The sequence below is a fragment of the Anopheles gambiae genome, chromosome 3 (genome assembly GCF_943734735.2).
Source record: "Anopheles gambiae chromosome 3, idAnoGambNW_F1_1, whole genome shotgun sequence".
Classification (NCBI taxonomy): domain Eukaryota; kingdom Metazoa; phylum Arthropoda; class Insecta; order Diptera; family Culicidae; genus Anopheles; species Anopheles gambiae.
The window spans coordinates 95,372,846-95,389,999 of record NC_064602.1 but is presented as its reverse complement, the minus strand read 5'-3'; the positions used below and the strand labels follow the sequence as shown (position 1 = coordinate 95,389,999).

The window sequence follows — 17,154 nt, the reverse complement described above, 5'->3', positions numbered from 1 at the left end:
TGAAGATTGCAGATAAAATGGTTCAAATACTGCGCGCTGATAGCTTATTGGCTGATAAAAACGGCTTAAAGATGGCAAATATATGAAAATATCGCAGTTTGCACAACAAATGGTTAGACATCATCATCACAATCGTCATATAAATTACTCATATATTGAAATAAAATGTACTATATCAGTATTAGAGGAATCATGTCTTATAATAATGTATTACAATAAGAAAACTCACCTAAAATATTCCACGAAACCAGGATATACAATGTGTTTTAATAGATTTGCTTCTCGAGTACGATACGTTCAAACTGTTTGCGCTCTTCTCAAAATTTAAATTCTCTTTTCACTGTACTGTATGCAATTGTAAAATGTGCCCAACGAGGGTTCTCTTTTCTGAATATAGCACAACTATCCTATTCGCATTACATCCTCTGACATAAACGAGCAAAATTGTCCACCATAACCATCAAACTTAATTGAAATTTCTGGATGCGGTGAGTTAATTATTACTACAGCACGATTGACGCAAAAGAAAACAGTAGAAAAAATAAAAATAAAAGTTTAAACCTTCCACAAACTGAGCAGAAAAAAGGCCGGGAGGCCCGTCACTCCTTTTCGGCACGAGGATCTGGCCGAACGAAAGGCCAAACTACTAAAACATCATGTACAAAGCAAACGCACAAAACAACGTCAACGCACGCCGGTGGTCGATGAAAAGGAAAAGGAGGCCGCCAAACCGCCCTGGTAGAAGGAAAATTCTGACCAAAGCACGGCAAGCAAAGGAGAGAAAAAAAATGCGTCAACAACAAAACTGACCAGAAACACAGACGACCCTACACGTTTTGTCGCGCACGGGAAACGGTGTTACGGTTACGTTATTTATAAATATATAAGAACCACACACACACACACACGCACACGGTGTGGCCACGCGATCGGTTAGCGATCGTAGTGGCGGTCGCTGACTTTTCACTTCTTTTTTTATGGGACACGTTTTCCGACCCGGGTGCCGTAAGGGTGGCCACACTCTTTGTTCTAATGCGAAAAGGAAAGTCAACGAATCAATGAGGAGAGCAAAACATGGAATCGAAAGACAAACAGATATTGAAAAATTTTCATAATCATCAATGATTTGCTGATGATATCCAGGGAAGTACAAATTAGACTTTATATACTTAGAAAAATTCGCTGTAATTTATAGAACTTTTAAATAGATGCAACAAAGAACTTTCCATTTTTCATTCAACAGTAAGCCCCAGCGCTCGGCTGTTACTAAACGACATCGTTGCACTACTACACTACCAACTACAGCTGCACTACCCTGACCACCAACCAACACAGCTGTTGCCGCTTCCAATAGGCAAAACGAACTATATAAAAAAAACCTGTTCCACCCCAAACGGCCCATAAACACACCATCGGGGCGAAATGCATCTACACCAGCTAAAAATGCAACAAAAAAACACACACGCACAGTTCACTACACCACGCTTGCAGTCCCCACACGCACCACACCATCATACACTTTTACCTCTCTCTCTTTCTCTCTCTCCCTGTCGCTGAGTTGTCGACCACAGTAGGGCACTGTATCAAATTCACCAAACCGCGGGCGAAAAGTGATGCAAAAAAAACCGTGGTGCATCGAATGCACGCCGCTGCACACAACGCACCAGCAACCGACAGGCAGACAGACAGACAGACAGGCAGTTCGCACACACACAACTGCTTTAAACACACACGCACTTGCTCGTAGGGACCAACTTTCTTTGCACACACTAGCACTGCCCTACACTAGGCACGCACCGCACGACGCGAAGCAGCACCGACCAGAGAGAGAAACGATCCGATTGCGCCAAAGTCACACCAATAACTGAATGGCTGAGCACGCACGAACCACGAGCAAGCCTCCGCGAATAACGTGCGGGCCCAGTGTAAAAGTTGTGCGTGAGTGATTGTGAGTGAGTGAACGAAGAGCAGGGGTTTTGGAGGTGTTTGGAAATAAACGAAGTTTTCCGGACCTGTCTGTGGACCTTTTTTAAATACATCATATACGAAATTAGGTCTTTATTGAGAGAAAACGGTAGTCGTTAGGGCCTAAAAACTTTTGCAATAAGAATTGTGACCAATCGAAACATTAATCCGATCGAACTTCACTCTACAACTGTCCTTAACTGGACAGTAAAGTTACTAGATTCTTTAAAAATAACATATAAAGAAAACGTGTAGAGTCCATTATATGCAATGTTCAAACAAAACTTGCAATGTTCAGACACCGAAAAACCCTGTTAGTGAATGCTCGACAAAATGAACACGACCATCCAACACCCCGAGAGTGCCTGTGTAACACATCGAGAAAGAGTCGCGGGAGGGAAGGTACCGGTTTCAGAGTTTTCTTCACTTTTTTTACCGGTAGTAAACAACACAGCACCCGCCAAAATGTGCTGTGGCTGAGCGAAAAGCCACGTGGGCTAAGATAAGGGTGAAACTGTAGGGTGTTAGGCGGACGCGATACCAGTCCGAACGTGCCATGTGCGTACTCGCCCAACAGTCAAAAGCCGAAGATTTTATATTGACCTTTCACTTTTTCTATCTGTCTCTCGCTCTAATTTGAGCAATTTTCCCCTGATGAGTGTCCCCGAGCCTCCTCGTGGGGTTGTTGTTGTTGGAAGTTGAAGCCGAAACCCCCTCGTGCGCTGCCAAAATCAGCGAAGAACGAAATCGAGTGGCTCAAGCGAAAAAACGAAAAAAAAATGACGAACGAGTGTGCTGTGACAATAACACACCCACACGCACAAGGCGACACCCGAAATCTGGTGCGATACCGGCTTTCAGTGGAGCAAGTACACACATGCACACATTTGACCATACCAGCGCTCTGTTCTAGTGCATGTAGTTTTCTGCAGTCCACGGTGATACTACACACAGCCACGCACTTGGCGATACACGCTGTGTGGTGCGGTGCGGTGGACGTTCAGAATTCAGTGGTGCAAATACACACATGCATACACACACACGCTCTGCTGCGCGGTGAGATTTGTGTTCTGTGTCCAGTGGTGCAAATATACACACACACGCACTTGGCTACACACGCAGTACGGCGGGGTTGGCTTGGCAGAAGCGCATACACACATTCACGCAGTAGGCTTCACTTTCAGTCCAGTGAGGTTGGTGCTTGTGTGGTGTTTCAGCTCTTGGTGGTCAGCGGATAAACCCCGTAAAAATGGAGATCATTCTAATTTAAGGTAAGTAAAAGTGATTAAAATTATCAACCAACATCCCCCCTTCTAATTAATATAATTTTTCTTCCATTTCATGTGTGTTTCACGGCGAACGGAGACAAAAAAACCTGTGGCAGTGTCGTGGTGTTGGAGATGGTGGCCCGTACAGTGCAGCGAGAAGAACTAGGCGCGACAGCGATGTGGAGCAGAAAGTGCTGTGCTGATTTTTCTCTGTGCGAGTGTAAAAAGTGTTTGTTAAATTATGTGCGTTAATTTAGAATTAAGTGCAGTGGTTATTGTGCATGTGTTGTGTTTTTTTTGTATTTATGTTATATAAAATATTCAATAAATCGAATCATATTGATATAATGGTTCGCACTGTATCATTTCGGAAAGAAATCCTGGCAAAAAAGGGGGAGGGGGCTATTTTAACGAAGGGTCGTGCCGAACCCCGTTCTGGTTTTGCTTCGGCTTCGGGTTTGCTTCGGCTTCGGGACCCGACGGATCGGTTGAATAATTTCGCCAACTCAGCTTCAAAGCCAGCTTCAATCTCAGCGGATCTCTGAGTGCTGGTGACCGGTGGGCGTGCTGCGCTCGGGTAGTTCATTCCCAACAGTCAAAAGCCGAAGATTTTATATTGACCTTTCACTTTTTCTATCTGTCTCTCGCTCTAATTTGAGCAATTTTCCCCTGATGAGTGTCCCCGAGCCTCCTCGTGGGGTTGTTGTTGTTGGAAGTTGAAGCCGAAACCCCCTCGTGCGCTGCCAAAATCAGCGAAGAACGAAATCGAGTGGCTCAAGCGAAAAAACGAAAAAAAAATGACGAACGAGTGTGCTGTGACAATAACACACCCACACGCACAAGGCGACACCCGAAATCTGGTGCGATACCGGCTTTCAGTGGAGCAAGTACACACATGCACACATTTGACCATACCAGCGCTCTGTTCTAGTGCATGTAGTTTTCTGCAGTCCACGGTGATACTACACACAGCCACGCACTTGGCGATACACGCTGTGTGGTGCGGTGCGGTGGACGTTCAGAATTCAGTGGTGCAAATACACACATGCATACACACACACGCTCTGCTGCGCGGTGAGATTTGTGTTCTGTGTCCAGTGGTGCAAATATACACACACACGCACTTGGCTACACACGCAGTACGGCGGGGTTGGCTTGGCAGAAGCGCATACACACATTCACGCAGTAGGCTTCACTTTCAGTCCAGTGAGGTTGGTGCTTGTGTGGTGTTTCAGCTCTTGGTGGTCAGCGGATAAACCCCGTAAAAATGGAGATCATTCTAATTTAAGGTAAGTAAAAGTGATTAAAATTATCAACCAACATCCCCCCTTCTAATTAATATAATTTTTCTTCCATTTCATGTGTGTTTCACGGCGAACGGAGACAAAAAAACCTGTGGCAGTGTCGTGGTGTTGGAGATGGTGGCCCGTACAGTGCAGCGAGAAGAACTAGGCGCGACAGCGATGTGGAGCAGAAAGTGCTGTGCTGATTTTTCTCTGTGCGAGTGTAAAAAGTGTTTGTTAAATTATGTGCGTTAATTTAGAATTAAGTGCAGTGGTTATTGTGCATGTGTTGTGTTTTTTTTGTATTTATGTTATATAAAATATTCAATAAATCGAATCATATTGATATAATGGTTCGCACTGTATCATTTCGGAAAGAAATCCTGGCAAAAAAGGGGGAGGGGGCTATTTTAACGAAGGGTCGTGCCGAACCCCGTTCTGGTTTTGCTTCGGCTTCGGGTTTGCTTCGGCTTCGGGACCCGACGGATCGGTTGAATAATTTCGCCAACTCAGCTTCAAAGCCAGCTTCAATCTCAGCGGATCTCTGAGTGCTGGTGACCGGTGGGTTCGTTCCGACAGTGAGGGCATATTGGGGCAGTGAGTGCATTTTTGTCGATGCACTTTTACCACCCCCGGATTGGTTGCTGGGAATAGGCGAAATGGTCTAGAATAGGCGGAATGGCACACGAAATTAGTGCTTCATGCTAAAAAGAACTAATGCTGCAAAAAGAAATAATTGATATGCCACGAAAAGAAAGCAAGTCAAGTACCTGGTGCGGCCTGGCCTGCCTGCCTTCTTAGTCCTTTGTGATATGCTTTACAGGCGACATTCGACTATTTTTACCCAAGTCTGGTAGGAATCAAATGGCTGCAGGAGATGAAGTACTTTGGAACCAACTGCTTCCTCTACGTCTAGCATCCGGCCCAAAGCCTGCTTTCATCGGACATTCAGCGCCTTCCTGTGTTCCTACGGCAATGAGAAAGAATTGTTCCTAGTAAGACTGATATTATTGCACTAAAGATCTAAAACTTTAGCAGCTTAACACTGAAATCGGTGTTCACAGCACGGAGGGCTTGATTGTCCTCTAGAGACTCGGTTGATTTTGGTCGGCATTCCTTTAGCCTGCAAGTAAATGTTCCTCAAGTAGTGACAAGCATTCTATCTTAAGCTATGCAAAAACATACCAATCAAACCGTTGCGTTAAAGATGCATTTTAAAACAGATAAATGTGCTTGCCACTTATTCCAAGCTACATACATTTCTCTTTTTTATGGTTAGTTAACCACTGGTAGAACATTCAGCAACGCTTTATGTAAACAAAGACGATTTGGATCACAGTTTATACAATTGCGAATTGAAACGTCCTTTCTTCTCGTAGAATTACAATATTCTCTAGGATTCACTAACAAATACGCTTTGATTTCAACTTTTTAAAATGATTTGCCACGCGTCTGCACCGGCAAGGCTAATTTCTTCATCGTTCATGCTTTTGTCATCCATGCGACCACTTTCGAACGCCGATTGCTTTTCTCACAGCTGTCATTTCCGCCAAGCGCCAAGATCGAGCTGTCAAAAAATCAAACTCAAAAAAGCGGCCCTTTTCGTAGCGGTCGTTTCATTGTTTACCGATCCGCCATTTCTCAAACAACGGAATTAGATTTTCTGTCGTATTGTTTTTCCCTTCCTGTGTGCTGTATTTCTGCCAATAATTATGTGGTCCTGTGTTGAGCCCGTTTCATCGATCGACGAATCCATCGTGGGAGTGTTTTGTACCAGCGGGCTGCTGCGAATCTCTAGCAAGCAAACGGTAAGGTCACGGTGTCATTATTTCGATCCAAAAGATGTTAAATTGGTTTTGGCTTGCGTTCCTCCCGCCTTAGGTCCTGAAAACGCCCGCCATTAATGGCATCCTGCAAAACAACCGGCTGGTGATATCGATCGATAATGCGCTGATACTGTACGAAGATGAAAAGCGCTGCAACCAAGGGAAGTTTGTGGACGCTGGCTACGCGGTCGAGGTGATTGCCGTTTCAGCGAGTGGAAACATCGTCGTGTGTGGCCTGTCGAATGGTACCATCGCGGTGCTACACATCTCGGGCGTCATTGTGCTTACATTGTAAGTGCTTGTTCCAATTAACCCCGCACCTTAATCTAACGAGCCTTTTGTTTCGCTTTCCTTAGAGAGGTGCAGCAGTCCGAGTCACCCAGTGGAGAGCCCACATTCGCCGGCATATTCGATGAAGGCAATGGACGGTACCTGTTTCACACCGCGAAGGGTTTGCTGTACCGGCTCACGCTGGACGAGGCCAAAATTGCCGAATGCATTGAATCCGGGGGCAATCCACCGGAGACAAAGATCGCTCAGTACGCGCAGTACGAAAGGCTGATCGGGAAGCAGTTCCAGGACCCGATCGTGTGCTTCTCTCCGATCCGGCAGTACAGCATCGGCCAAGAGTCTTCCATTCCGCTGATTGCGGCTGCCAGCAAGCAAACGATGTACTTCTACCGCGAGGGCAACGTCGAGATCGTCCCCCTCAAGCCGGAATACGATGGAGTGAAGAAAATATTTACACTCATGAACTGCAAGTAAGGAATTGGGATGGGGGAAAAAGAAAAAAAAACATCCTAATGGCTCTTTATTTGTCGCCCAGATACGCGTTGACTTACAGTGGCCAACTGTTTGAAATATGCCCACTGACGAAGCTGATGTCGGAACTGCCGTGCACTTTCCGCATCGATGAGCTGGTGGTGCTCGAAGCGAATGGAGAAATTTTCGAACTGCTCATCACAACCAAACCGGACAGCAACGGAAAGATTCTGATGAAGATCGTTAGCTTTCCAAGTAAGTTTTGCGTTGCAGATTTGTCTCCCTCCTTGATCACTAATCAACATTATACTCCTCTTCCAATCAGCGATGGAAATACGCCAAGAAATGGAAATGTCCGAGCACACGTGGTTGGTGCAGCAGCCGAAAAACTCGGCCAACATCTACTACATCGCCGGGCTGACACACAAAGAACCGATCGTGCAAGAGTTTGAACTGAAAATACTGTCCGAAACGGATCCCTTCCTGCGTCTGGTGAAGTTGATCAAAATCGGACGGCTTGATGAAGCGGAAGAGTTTGCCAAACAGTTCGACCTGGACGTACAGTTGGTGCATCAGGCACGCGTAAAGCAACTGCTCGACGGGCTCAGTTCATCCCAGAACGCGGAAGAATCGTTCGGTCGGCTGATGAAGGTCCTGGGAGACGTGAACGATGCCACGTTTCTTACCTCCATTCGTGACGCTAGCATCGCTGATAGGAACATGAAGAAACGCTATTTACAGTTCCTGCTGGCTAAAGTTTCGGCGGCAAAGGTAACATTTCGAAAAGTAGAGAAAAAACGATACATTAAAGCTACACGTGCATTGTTCGGTTTCAGGACGTGGAAATGGACTCCGTAATCGACATCAACGAGCGGCTGCTGCGCATGGAAACGCTCAAGCTGATCGATCCGTACGAAATCGACCCGGACTGGCAGCAGTTTGTGTACCACGACAATTTGCTCCAGCTGTGCACCGAACTGTTCCAGAAGGATATGGACGCCGCCTGTCTGATTTGGTCGCGGCACATTGCCTGCATCCTGCCCCAGCTGGACGATGCGAAGGTGGCCATCCTGCTGCGTGCCATCCCGAAGGAAACGTCCCCGCTGCACGTCGTCCAGTGGTTGATGCACTTCGTCGGTCCCATCCTGCACCATCAGCCGCAGCTGATGCATCTGCTGGTGCAGTTTATTGTGTCGCGCGCCAAGTCTTTCCAGAAGCTAGCGGCGTGGCCCACGATCGGGCTGACCTTTCTCGAGGATGTGATCAAGCTGCTGCAGGAGGTGAAGTTTCCGCTGATCGATCTGCGCCTCCAGTACGACAGCAACATGGAGGAGCTGCAGCGTATGGCGCGGGCGCTGCGCGATCTGGTCACGCTCAAGCAGCAGTTCAATCTGCAGGCCAGCCTGGACTGCTACATGCAGGAGGATGTGGAAAACACTGCCTTCCGGTTGCTGCAGATTACGCCGCTGAATCTGCTTGCCCGCATCGTGACGGAGTTTCTGTGCAAGTTTTTCATCGGCAAGGAGCATCGGCTGTACGAGCAGATCGTGTGCTACGTGAAGTTTCTGATCGCCAACCAGCACAACAGCTTCTGGGACCAGCGGTGCGTGACGCTGGTGGAGCTGCTGTACGACGAGCAGCAGCAGCTGGAAACGGTGCTCGCCATTCTGCGGGCCGCTCCCGTACCGTGGTCGCCCGCGATCGCTTCCCTGATGCGGTACGCGGCCAGCGATCTGCCGATCGCGTCCAGCCTAGCGATCGAGCGGAACACGCAGATCATCAAGTGTCTGAAGGTAAAGTATGGCTGGAGTCTGAAGGCGCCGTTCAACAACCGGCTGCTGGTGCAGCGCATCCTGAAGCTGCACCTGCCCGAGATGCTTGCCGACATTGAGGCGATCGTGAAAACCGACGGCGGGTTGGCGTTCACCACGGACGTTAGTGTGATTTTGAAGCTGGCCGAGTACGGTGACGTCATTGCAGCGGCCCAATATCTCGATGGATTGGATAAACAGCGGCAGGAGCAGTGTTGCCGGAGTAGCATTTCAATAATGATTGTAAGTTGGATCGATTTCACGATTCATTCATTCTCTACCTTTATTATGTATCATTTTTGTTTAATGGTACCAATTTTTCCCCACTTATTCATAAGCGTATTATCGACGGAGGAAAGATGTCAAAGGAAATGACGATGGCTTACCTGGAAGCACTGCCCATGCTGAAGCGCCGCGCAAACAATGAACAGCAAAAGGCTATCCAACAGATCGTGAACATCATTCAGTTGCGTACCGAGTTTGGACTATCCGTTACCTGTCGCAGCTTCAGCAATGCCACCGACCGTAACGGGCTGCTGCTCAGCGGCATTCGATACATTCTCGACAAGCTGCAGCACCAGCGTGACCAATTTCTCGACCTGCTGCTGGGTGCATTGCGTCGCCTTTCCTCCCTGCTGGACGTAACGTTGCTCGACTGCTTGTACGAAACTATGTTGCTGCTGAAAAACGTGCACGTAAGCTGTCTTCTAGCCGGGCAGGTCACCGAACTGGCCGACCTGCGCAAACCGGGCACATTCCCGGCGGTGCATCGTATCGTTTCGTTGCTGCTCGTACAGCAAATACAGTGTGCGCGAGCGGATGATTGCAGTACCACCGGCTGGCTGGAGGATGCATTCACGTTTCCCGTCTGCCGCGAGCTGCTTTATCAAACGGCAACGGACTGCCCGAAGGAAGCCGCCATCCGGTTGGAGCTGTTGCGTTGGATTCAGCTCGCCGTACGGCACTACCCGGCAGGCATTGGGGAGGAATTATCCCGGCGTACAACTATTTCCGAGACTGTGTTTAGCGCAATGTACGAACAGCTTGCCGAGGAAAAAGGGACGGAAGGAAGCAATGGCACCAACGAAAAGCCATTGGCGAAAGATCTGAAGCGTGAATCGCTCTCGACGTTCGACGTAGTGAACGATGATTTTGATCAGGTCAGCCTGCCGAGAAATCGACACGCCCAGGAGCAGGAAACGATCGTGCAGTGTGTTGGGCAGGCGCTGCAGATGGTGCTGTCGCGTGTGAAGGGAGAGGCCCGTACGAATGGCACCTTTGCCCACCTGGTCGCACTGATGGGCCCGCTGAATGAGGTCGAGGTGTCGACCGCTTTCCAGCGCAGTCTGGACGGGTTGATTCGCGCCAAGCAGTATCCACCGGCAATCGGTATCGTGCATCTGCTGCGATCGTACCAGCCGACCGTGGGGCTGCTTATTCCCGCTCCGTACGCGGAGAACGTTGCGCGCAAGGCGATCAAGTACATGCTTTCTCAAAAGGAGCCCAACTATAGCAGTAAGTGTGGCGCAAGGCGCGTGAAAGACGTCTGTCGTTTTATTTGTTTTCTCGATAATTTTCTCTTCGGCTCTTCTAGGTGCCATCATGACGCTCTTCACGTGTGAGAACCGCGAAACCTGCCTGGAGTATTTGCGCACCAACATGACAAACGAATCGCAACGCATCGCGCTCCATACGATGCTGGAATTCTACTACTTCACGATCGGGCAGGAAGCGAAGGCGGTGGAGGAGCGCAACCAGCGGCTGCGCTACACACTGTTCCACGAGCTGTGCAAGTTGGACCCCTCGCTCAAGGCGAAGAAGTCCTTCATCTTCCACTCGCAGTCCGACCTGATGAAGGAGCTCAAGCACAAGGTGATCAACGTGGAGCTGCTGCGCAAGATGAGCGACGCGTTCAGCTGGGACTACCAGCAGATGCTCGTCTCGCAGGTCATCACGCTGCTCGGCCAGCAGGAGCTGTCGTTCACCGTGCGCGCCGGCATGTACGGGCAGGAGGAGATCGTAATCAACGAAACGGCCGACGCGATGCTGGCGCTGGTGCAACCGTACCTGGCCGAGATCGACAACGAGCTGCTGCTCTGCTCCAAGCTCACCAAGTACATGGAGCAGGCGAACGGCTACTTCTACGAGCAGTTCTTCTGCATCTTCGACATCCTTGCGCAGTACGGCGAGACGAAGGACGACGTCGTGGCGTGGGGCCACATACTGACCTACATGAAGAATCAGCTGACCGGGCGGCGCCGCCAGCGTCCCGGGCAGGCCGAGCTGGAGGCCTGGATGCGGGTGCACTCCGATGGCGACATGCTGCCGGAAATTGCCAAGTACCGGTACCCGTTCATGCTGATTCTGCGCCAACCGCTCAAGACGCTGCTGAAGGAGGACATTACGGTCGAGAACTACCACAAGCTGCTGGTGCTGGTGTCGATGAAGGCGACCGCGGAAGGGCTGGACTGTCGCGAGATGAACGACTACTTCTGCCGCTCGGCCGTCATCAACTCGATCAACGAGTACAAGATACAGAACAGAGAAAAATCGCCCCATTCCGAATGGCACCGGCAGTCGAAGAACAGAGCATTCCTGCAGTCGGTAAGTGGAACAATCAAAAGGGTAAGAGTAACCATACAAACTTATTACTAATTTGCATTTTTTCCTCCCCAATGACGCAGATACTTCGTATCGTGGACAGTGTGTGGGATCTGTCGACCAAGCTGTACATCCTGTACTACATCACCTGCAACGCGCTCGACGGGGACGATCAGGTGAACGCCGCGTATGCCTGCTATGAGTTTGCCCGCAAGCACGAGTCGAGCCTGAGCGGCATTCCGGAGGCGAAGGACAAGATCGAGAAGATCTACCGCAAGTATCCGGTGCTGAAAACGCAGCAACTGTTACAGCAGAACGGTGTCACAGACGAGAAGCAGTTCCAGCTGGTGAAGAACCCGCAGGAGCTCATCCAGGCCCTGTACACCGAGTCCTGCTTCCAGACGGTGAAGGTGAACGAGCTCGCGACCACCATCGGCGAGCTGCACGGGCTCGACGTGGAGGCCATCCAGATGGGGCTGCTGCAGAAGTGGCTCACCATGTTCGGCGGTTCGGGCATGGTGGCGGCCGCAGCATCGGCAGCCGACGGTTTCCACAACGGTAGCGGCATGCTGGAGGAAACGCTGTACGACGATCACAACGTGTCCGACGCGAGCCAGGAGGACGAATCGAACGTGCACGAGTGTATGGCGCGGGCGTACTACATCCTGAGCAGCTGGCAGCGCTCCAAGAGCGTCGAGTTCCTGGTGGCCGAACTCAACTCCAGCCTCGACGCGTCGCACGGCGCGTCGGACGTCAGCAAGCAGCTGCAGATCTACCAGTGCTTCAGCCGGCTGGCCGACGACAACTGTACCACGTACCGGGAGTTCTTCACCCAGCGCCGGTACGTGGCGCTCAAGTGTGTCCATCTGCTGAAGGCACTCGGCCTGCACACGATCTCGGTCGCCCGGTTCGAGGAGACGGACAAGATGGCGCTGCTCAAGATGCTTTGGCAGTCGCACGCGACCAACCCGAAGGGGCTCGAGGTGCTGTCGCTCATCTGCATCGGGTACGACATCTACGTGCCCCAGATTTGGAACGGCATCCTGAAGCAGATGTCCCGCCTGGGGTTGGTGGCGAATCTGCGCGCCCTGATCGATATCGTCACGGCGCACCGGCAGCTGTTCGGGCTCGAGGGCTACCGGATGGCCTGGGAGCTGCTGATCAAGCAACCGTTCCGCAGCGCCAACCGGGAACAGTCGCTCGCCGAGGATGCGCTGCTCGCCCGCTCGCTCGTGATGGTGCAAAAGTGTCCGATCTCGTTCCGGCTGAACCTGCTCGAGATTGCGGACGTCTGTGTGAACGTGAGCCGGATCAGTATGGCCGCGGTGCTGCTTGGATTTACCGACGAGGAGCAGAGCGAGACGCTCAAGAAGGTAAGGATCGTGCGGGGAAGGCTGAGATGGACGATGGTTTCCATATTTTACCATCTTTTTACTGTTCGCCTTCACTTGCAGCTGATTGCCACCGTCCCTGTGCCGAACCTGCACGAACAAATACGCGAGCTGGAAGAGTTCGGGCTGGCGTCCTCGATTACGAAAGCGGTCTGCCGGGAGCTGCAATCGCTCCCGTCCGACACCTCTGCCCCATCGGCTGAGAAAAAATGGCGTTCCAACTGAACTAACTTTACCGCGCGATATTACGCTATTAACTTTTTTTTTTAATAAATTAACATTAACGATACCTTCTAGATGAAATCTTACATTTGGCACACTGTAGTCTAAGGGCCCATCGCGAACACTTCAATTGAGGTCCTAGCTCTACTCCAAACACCTTAAATTCTATCACTTTTAACCTCATCGAATGCTACGGCCAGATCGGGCAGCATTCGCTTTAGCTTGTCTATTTCGCGCTTGTACAACCCGTAACAGTGGCTAATGCGCAGCCAGCGCAGGGCCGGAAATCGTTTGACCAGTATCTGCAGGTGAGTCTCATCGATCTGTGTGTGAAGAAAAGTGAAGAGAGAAACGGTTAAGGTCACACAACTAATTCTCTCGTTCTTCTCTTCCGCAGCAACGAATCGACATACCCTCCGGTAATGGGCGAGAACCATCCGCTCCACACTGTACGTCGGGGTGAGCTGCAGCACCTCCGGGTAGATCTTCACATTGATCAGCGTCAGCGAACGCAGCCGATGGAACGCCATCAGTCCCTCGATGCCCTCGAGATACGTCCCGGGCAGTTCGCCCGAGCCGAGCTCGAACGAGCGAAGCGCCGGCAAGTGCACGTGCTGCAGATTCACCCGGCACGCCACTATGCGCAGCGTTTCCAGCCGGGTCAGGTTCGCGATGTGCTTCAGCTCGATCGTACCCTCGGTCACCTGGAGCGACAGGTGGAGGAGCTGCCCCAGCCTGTCCGCGATCGTGTGCAGCACCACGCTGTCGATAAACTTCACCCGCAGCTCGAGCCGCCGTAGTTGGTGGAGCCGTTTGAAGAACGCTATGCTAGCGTTCCGCTCACTCTTCGTCATGCCCTTATCACGCCGATCGATCACCAGCTCGTGCAACCCGACCGGCTGCAAGCTGTAGAAGTTGTAGCTTTCCTTCGCGTCGAACACGACGGTAAGTGAGCGGAGCTGGTCGATAAAGCGTTGTAGAAAATCGATATGCTCGTTCAGCAGCACGTGCAGATGCAGACGGGATAGTTTGGGCGCCACCAGGTTTAGATCGTTCGCGTAGGGATAGTCTAGCTGGAGCGTTCGTAGCTCTTCTAGGCAAAGGCATAAAACGCGACGAGATGCCAGACGAAATCTGCCCGTCAGGTGTAGCGTTTGAACTGTGGCCAGGTTGACGAACGGCTCTCGGCAAAAGGCAACCCAGACCGTTTCGGGAGGGAAATCCAGCCGTAAGCAAACAGTGGAGGGGTCGGGAAAGAGCGTTGGGAGTAGGCGGAGCCCTTTGGACGCTTCTCCCTCGATTGTGCTGTCCAGCTGGAGCGTCAGATTCGGATAGGCACGATGGAAGGTGTGCTTGTGGAGCCAGGACATACGGGACCCATTGAGGACGAGCGTTACATTGCGGGCAATGAACCGATCCGACAGAAGCACGGCGTTCCACCGTCGACATACCAGAGTCAGGTTGCGTCGCGAGCGGTAATCTAGGTGGTCAAATATCTGTTCCAAAATCTGCAACAGGCACAGCCACAACACTTTCCTTTAATGCTGTGTTTTTATCATTTATTAGTTGCAAGGTAGACGCTTACCTCAATGGGCATCTGATTAAAGTTCGCCATCCAGAGCCGAATCCCGAGCGCCACAGACCCGGATCTCGGTGTTTAAACCATTAAACCAAAACGCTGCAACCCGATGTCGACGTTTTGCGTTCCGTGTTGTGTACGCGCGATATGTATCACATGATAGTTAACAACCGAAACCGGAGGTAACGATCCCTGTCAACTTGGAGACGTGTGCGTTGTGCTGCTGGAACGTCCACAGCAACGTTTTTCGGTTTGCGTAAACGCTGCCTCTGGCCCAATTTCCGCATCTCATGTTATCGGCGTGCGTTTCATTCGGTATACGCACCGGCCAACACAGGTGATAAGAGCTTGAAACGTTTCTGTATTTCCTGCTTTCGGGGTCCAACAATCACCAACAACAGTACGCAACTGAATGGCGCTTTGTTTACGTTTTTGGTGGGTGTTTCGGGGGGTGGAAAAGGGCGAAGCGAGGGTTGATTCTTCGAATGCACATCGAAAGTCGGTGTCCAGTGCAGCTATTTGTCGTACGACTGAATGGAATGGTGATATTTTATGGAACAAATTCAATTATTATCTTTAAAAGTCACACTAGCACATTAAAAAGCATTTGTTTGGCTAGCACACTGAAAGTCCACAAAGAACACGAATGCGCCGGCAACGCATAGAAATTCAAATCAAAGTAGACAGCCATTCCCGCCTGATTTGGCGCTGGATCACAGTAGGGACTAGTGATGGGAAACATAAAGATTTCGTCGAAATCGATTCCGGCTAGCTCCGAGGTTTTCTGAAATCGATTCCGGATAGAAGGTCCGGAATCAGGTTGCGTAACCGATTCCGAAAACGGCTCCGGAATTGGTTTCACAATCGAAATCGGCTCCGGCATCGGAATTGGCTCCGAAATCAGAATCGGCTTCGAAACTGAGTCGGTTTTGGCATTTCCATAAGAATAGGCGTTTGGGTCCAATGATGCTAAGTACTGATAGCCTCAAAGAATCAAAATGTTCTTATAAACGATTCATTCTCATAGAGATTCTCGGACTGATTCCGCTTCTGAAATTTCTTATTTCAAATGAAAAACTGATTCTCATTCCGGAGCTAATTCAAATTATGGTGTCAATCCTGATTCCGTTACTCGGGCAAATTGCGATTCCCAGGACAATTCTAATCCCGGAGCCCATTCCAATTCCGGAGCTGACTTCGGAATCGTCTGCAGAGTCAATACCGAAATTGGCTCCGGAATCGACTCTGCAATCGATTACTACATCGGAATCGGCCCCGGAATTGATTTCGAACACGGAATCGGAATCGGGTAGGACCGATCCCGAGCTTCCACCACTAGTAGGGACGCATTTGGTTTCGATTATCATTCCACCAACAGGTTTAAGTTTATGGTGTGTGTGTGTATCAAGTTGGACAATGTTTTCCAAAGAAATAAATTCATCAAGTTGTACCAAAAATGATCGTAAAAATCGTAAACATGAAAAGGATTAGGTGAAATGCCATCACCAATCTTTGCTCTTTCTGCCTAGACCACCGCCTAAGCTGCTTGGTGCATATCCTTTGAGAAATGGGAGGGTGAAGGAAATAAAAGGGGATTGTTTCGATTTAAAAAAAAAATCATCCCTTCTCTTGGGGATATGTAAATATTCTCTAAAGCAAGCAAAATTTATAAAATTAGAATAAAAAATCCTCCACAACATTCACCCACTGTGCGACTCAGCAGCTCGCGGACGCTTTTTGACAGCGGCTGCTGCACCACCAGTGTGGCCAGATTATTTTGGCGGTTTTCGGTAGGCGCATCAAAACTTTATCGGTAATTTTCGGTAGGTTAAAACTCGAAACTTAAAAGAAGTCAAGGCAAAAGAAGTGTTAACCCAAGCGCCACAGATTAAGCTTAAACGACTGGAAAATTGAATATCCATAGAAAAAAAATGAAAGCTCCACAGCTTCATTGGTTTGATCAATAGATGGCGTATTAAAACTCATCATTATATTGCTATCCTTTTCTTGCAATGTGTTTCGACAAGTTTCATCTTATCATACCAATATAGCCTTCTAACTTTCTGAGCAACAATCTATATGAATGGTCGTGTGGTCAGATACGCGGGTATCAACACCAACGACCATTACTCAAATCTCACTTGCTTCAGTGCTGGTGGTTTCCATTGGAGTTTAGTATTTAAACAATCGTATCGCCGTTCTAGTTCTAGCGATGCATAACTTCAATGCGAAACCATACAACAGTACAGAGGAAATGAGAAGAAAGCTCTCCTCCAAGCGAGGAAGCTCAACTGGTTGGGTATCCCACAAACAGATGGCGCCACCAGCTTTTTTGCTATTTTTAGAATGCATAAGTCGTTTGCCGTCTGCTAAACGAAGTCTTTCTATATTCCGTTTAGGTAGAGTGCTGGAGTCGTTTAGAAGGCATTCAGTGGTCGTTTAGTGG

General features: G+C 49.6%; 3 protein-coding genes across 6 annotated transcripts in view; 1 reads left to right on the top strand and 2 right to left on the bottom strand.

The window, feature by feature from the left end:
- LOC1280524 (guanylate cyclase 32E) overlaps nt 1-1,878 on the bottom strand; it is a 37,571-nt gene extending 35,693 nt beyond the window's left edge. For 2 of the 4 annotated variants that reach the window (XM_061662488.1, XM_061662491.1), the window contains exons 1-2: nt 1,526-1,878; nt 230-503 (exon numbers count right to left, since the gene is read on the bottom strand). The gene's annotated coding sequence lies outside the window, so the exon portion shown is untranslated. Of the gene's footprint in view, nt 1-229; nt 504-1,410; nt 1,436-1,525 lie in introns of those variants that run through there. The other 2 variants (XM_061662489.1, XM_061662490.1) reach the window with 2 other exon arrangements.
- A 4,218-nt stretch (nt 1,879-6,096) lies between these two features.
- Nucleotides 6,097-13,196, top strand: LOC1280525 (kinetochore-associated protein 1). Its single transcript, XM_061657059.1, has 10 exons — nt 6,097-6,324; nt 6,398-6,633; nt 6,699-7,103; nt 7,169-7,359; nt 7,430-7,875; nt 7,941-9,158; nt 9,254-10,430; nt 10,510-11,519; nt 11,600-12,889; nt 12,971-13,196. Exons 1-10 carry the CDS (start codon nt 6,229-6,231, stop codon nt 13,130-13,132), a joined length of 6,231 nt encoding a protein of 2,076 aa, XP_061513043.1. The 5' UTR covers nt 6,097-6,228; the 3' UTR covers nt 13,133-13,196.
- On the bottom strand, nt 13,135-15,342 carry LOC5668022 (uncharacterized). The gene is made up of 3 exons (XM_001689204.2): nt 14,715-15,342; nt 13,543-14,637; nt 13,135-13,452 (listed from the first exon to the last, which is right to left on the bottom strand). Exons 1-3 carry the CDS (start codon nt 14,742-14,744, stop codon nt 13,288-13,290), a joined length of 1,290 nt encoding a protein of 429 aa, XP_001689256.2. The 5' UTR covers nt 14,745-15,342; the 3' UTR covers nt 13,135-13,287.
- Between the last annotated feature and the right edge of the window lie 1,812 nt (nt 15,343-17,154).

Excerpts from the sequence above, each read along its gene's own strand:
- LOC1280525 (XM_061657059.1), top strand. The coding sequence starts at position 6,229 with ATGTGGTCCTGTGTTGAGCCCGTTTCATCGATCGACGAATCCATCGTG. Across the intron at positions 7,104-7,168 it reads TTTACACTCATGAACTGCAA|ATACGCGTTGACTTACAGTG; the intron begins GTAAGGAATTGG and ends TTTGTCGCCCAG. Across the intron at positions 10,431-10,509 it reads AAAGGAGCCCAACTATAGCA|GTGCCATCATGACGCTCTTC; the intron begins GTAAGTGTGGCG and ends CGGCTCTTCTAG.
- LOC5668022 (XM_001689204.2), bottom strand. The coding sequence starts at position 14,744 with ATGGCGAACTTTAATCAGATGCCCATTGAG. Across the intron at positions 14,638-14,714 it reads TTAATCAGATGCCCATTGAG|ATTTTGGAACAGATATTTGA; the intron begins GTAAGCGTCTAC and ends TGCCTGTTGCAG. Across the intron at positions 13,453-13,542 it reads TTCTCGCCCATTACCGGAGG|ATCGATGAGACTCACCTGCA; the intron begins GTATGTCGATTC and ends CTTCACACACAG.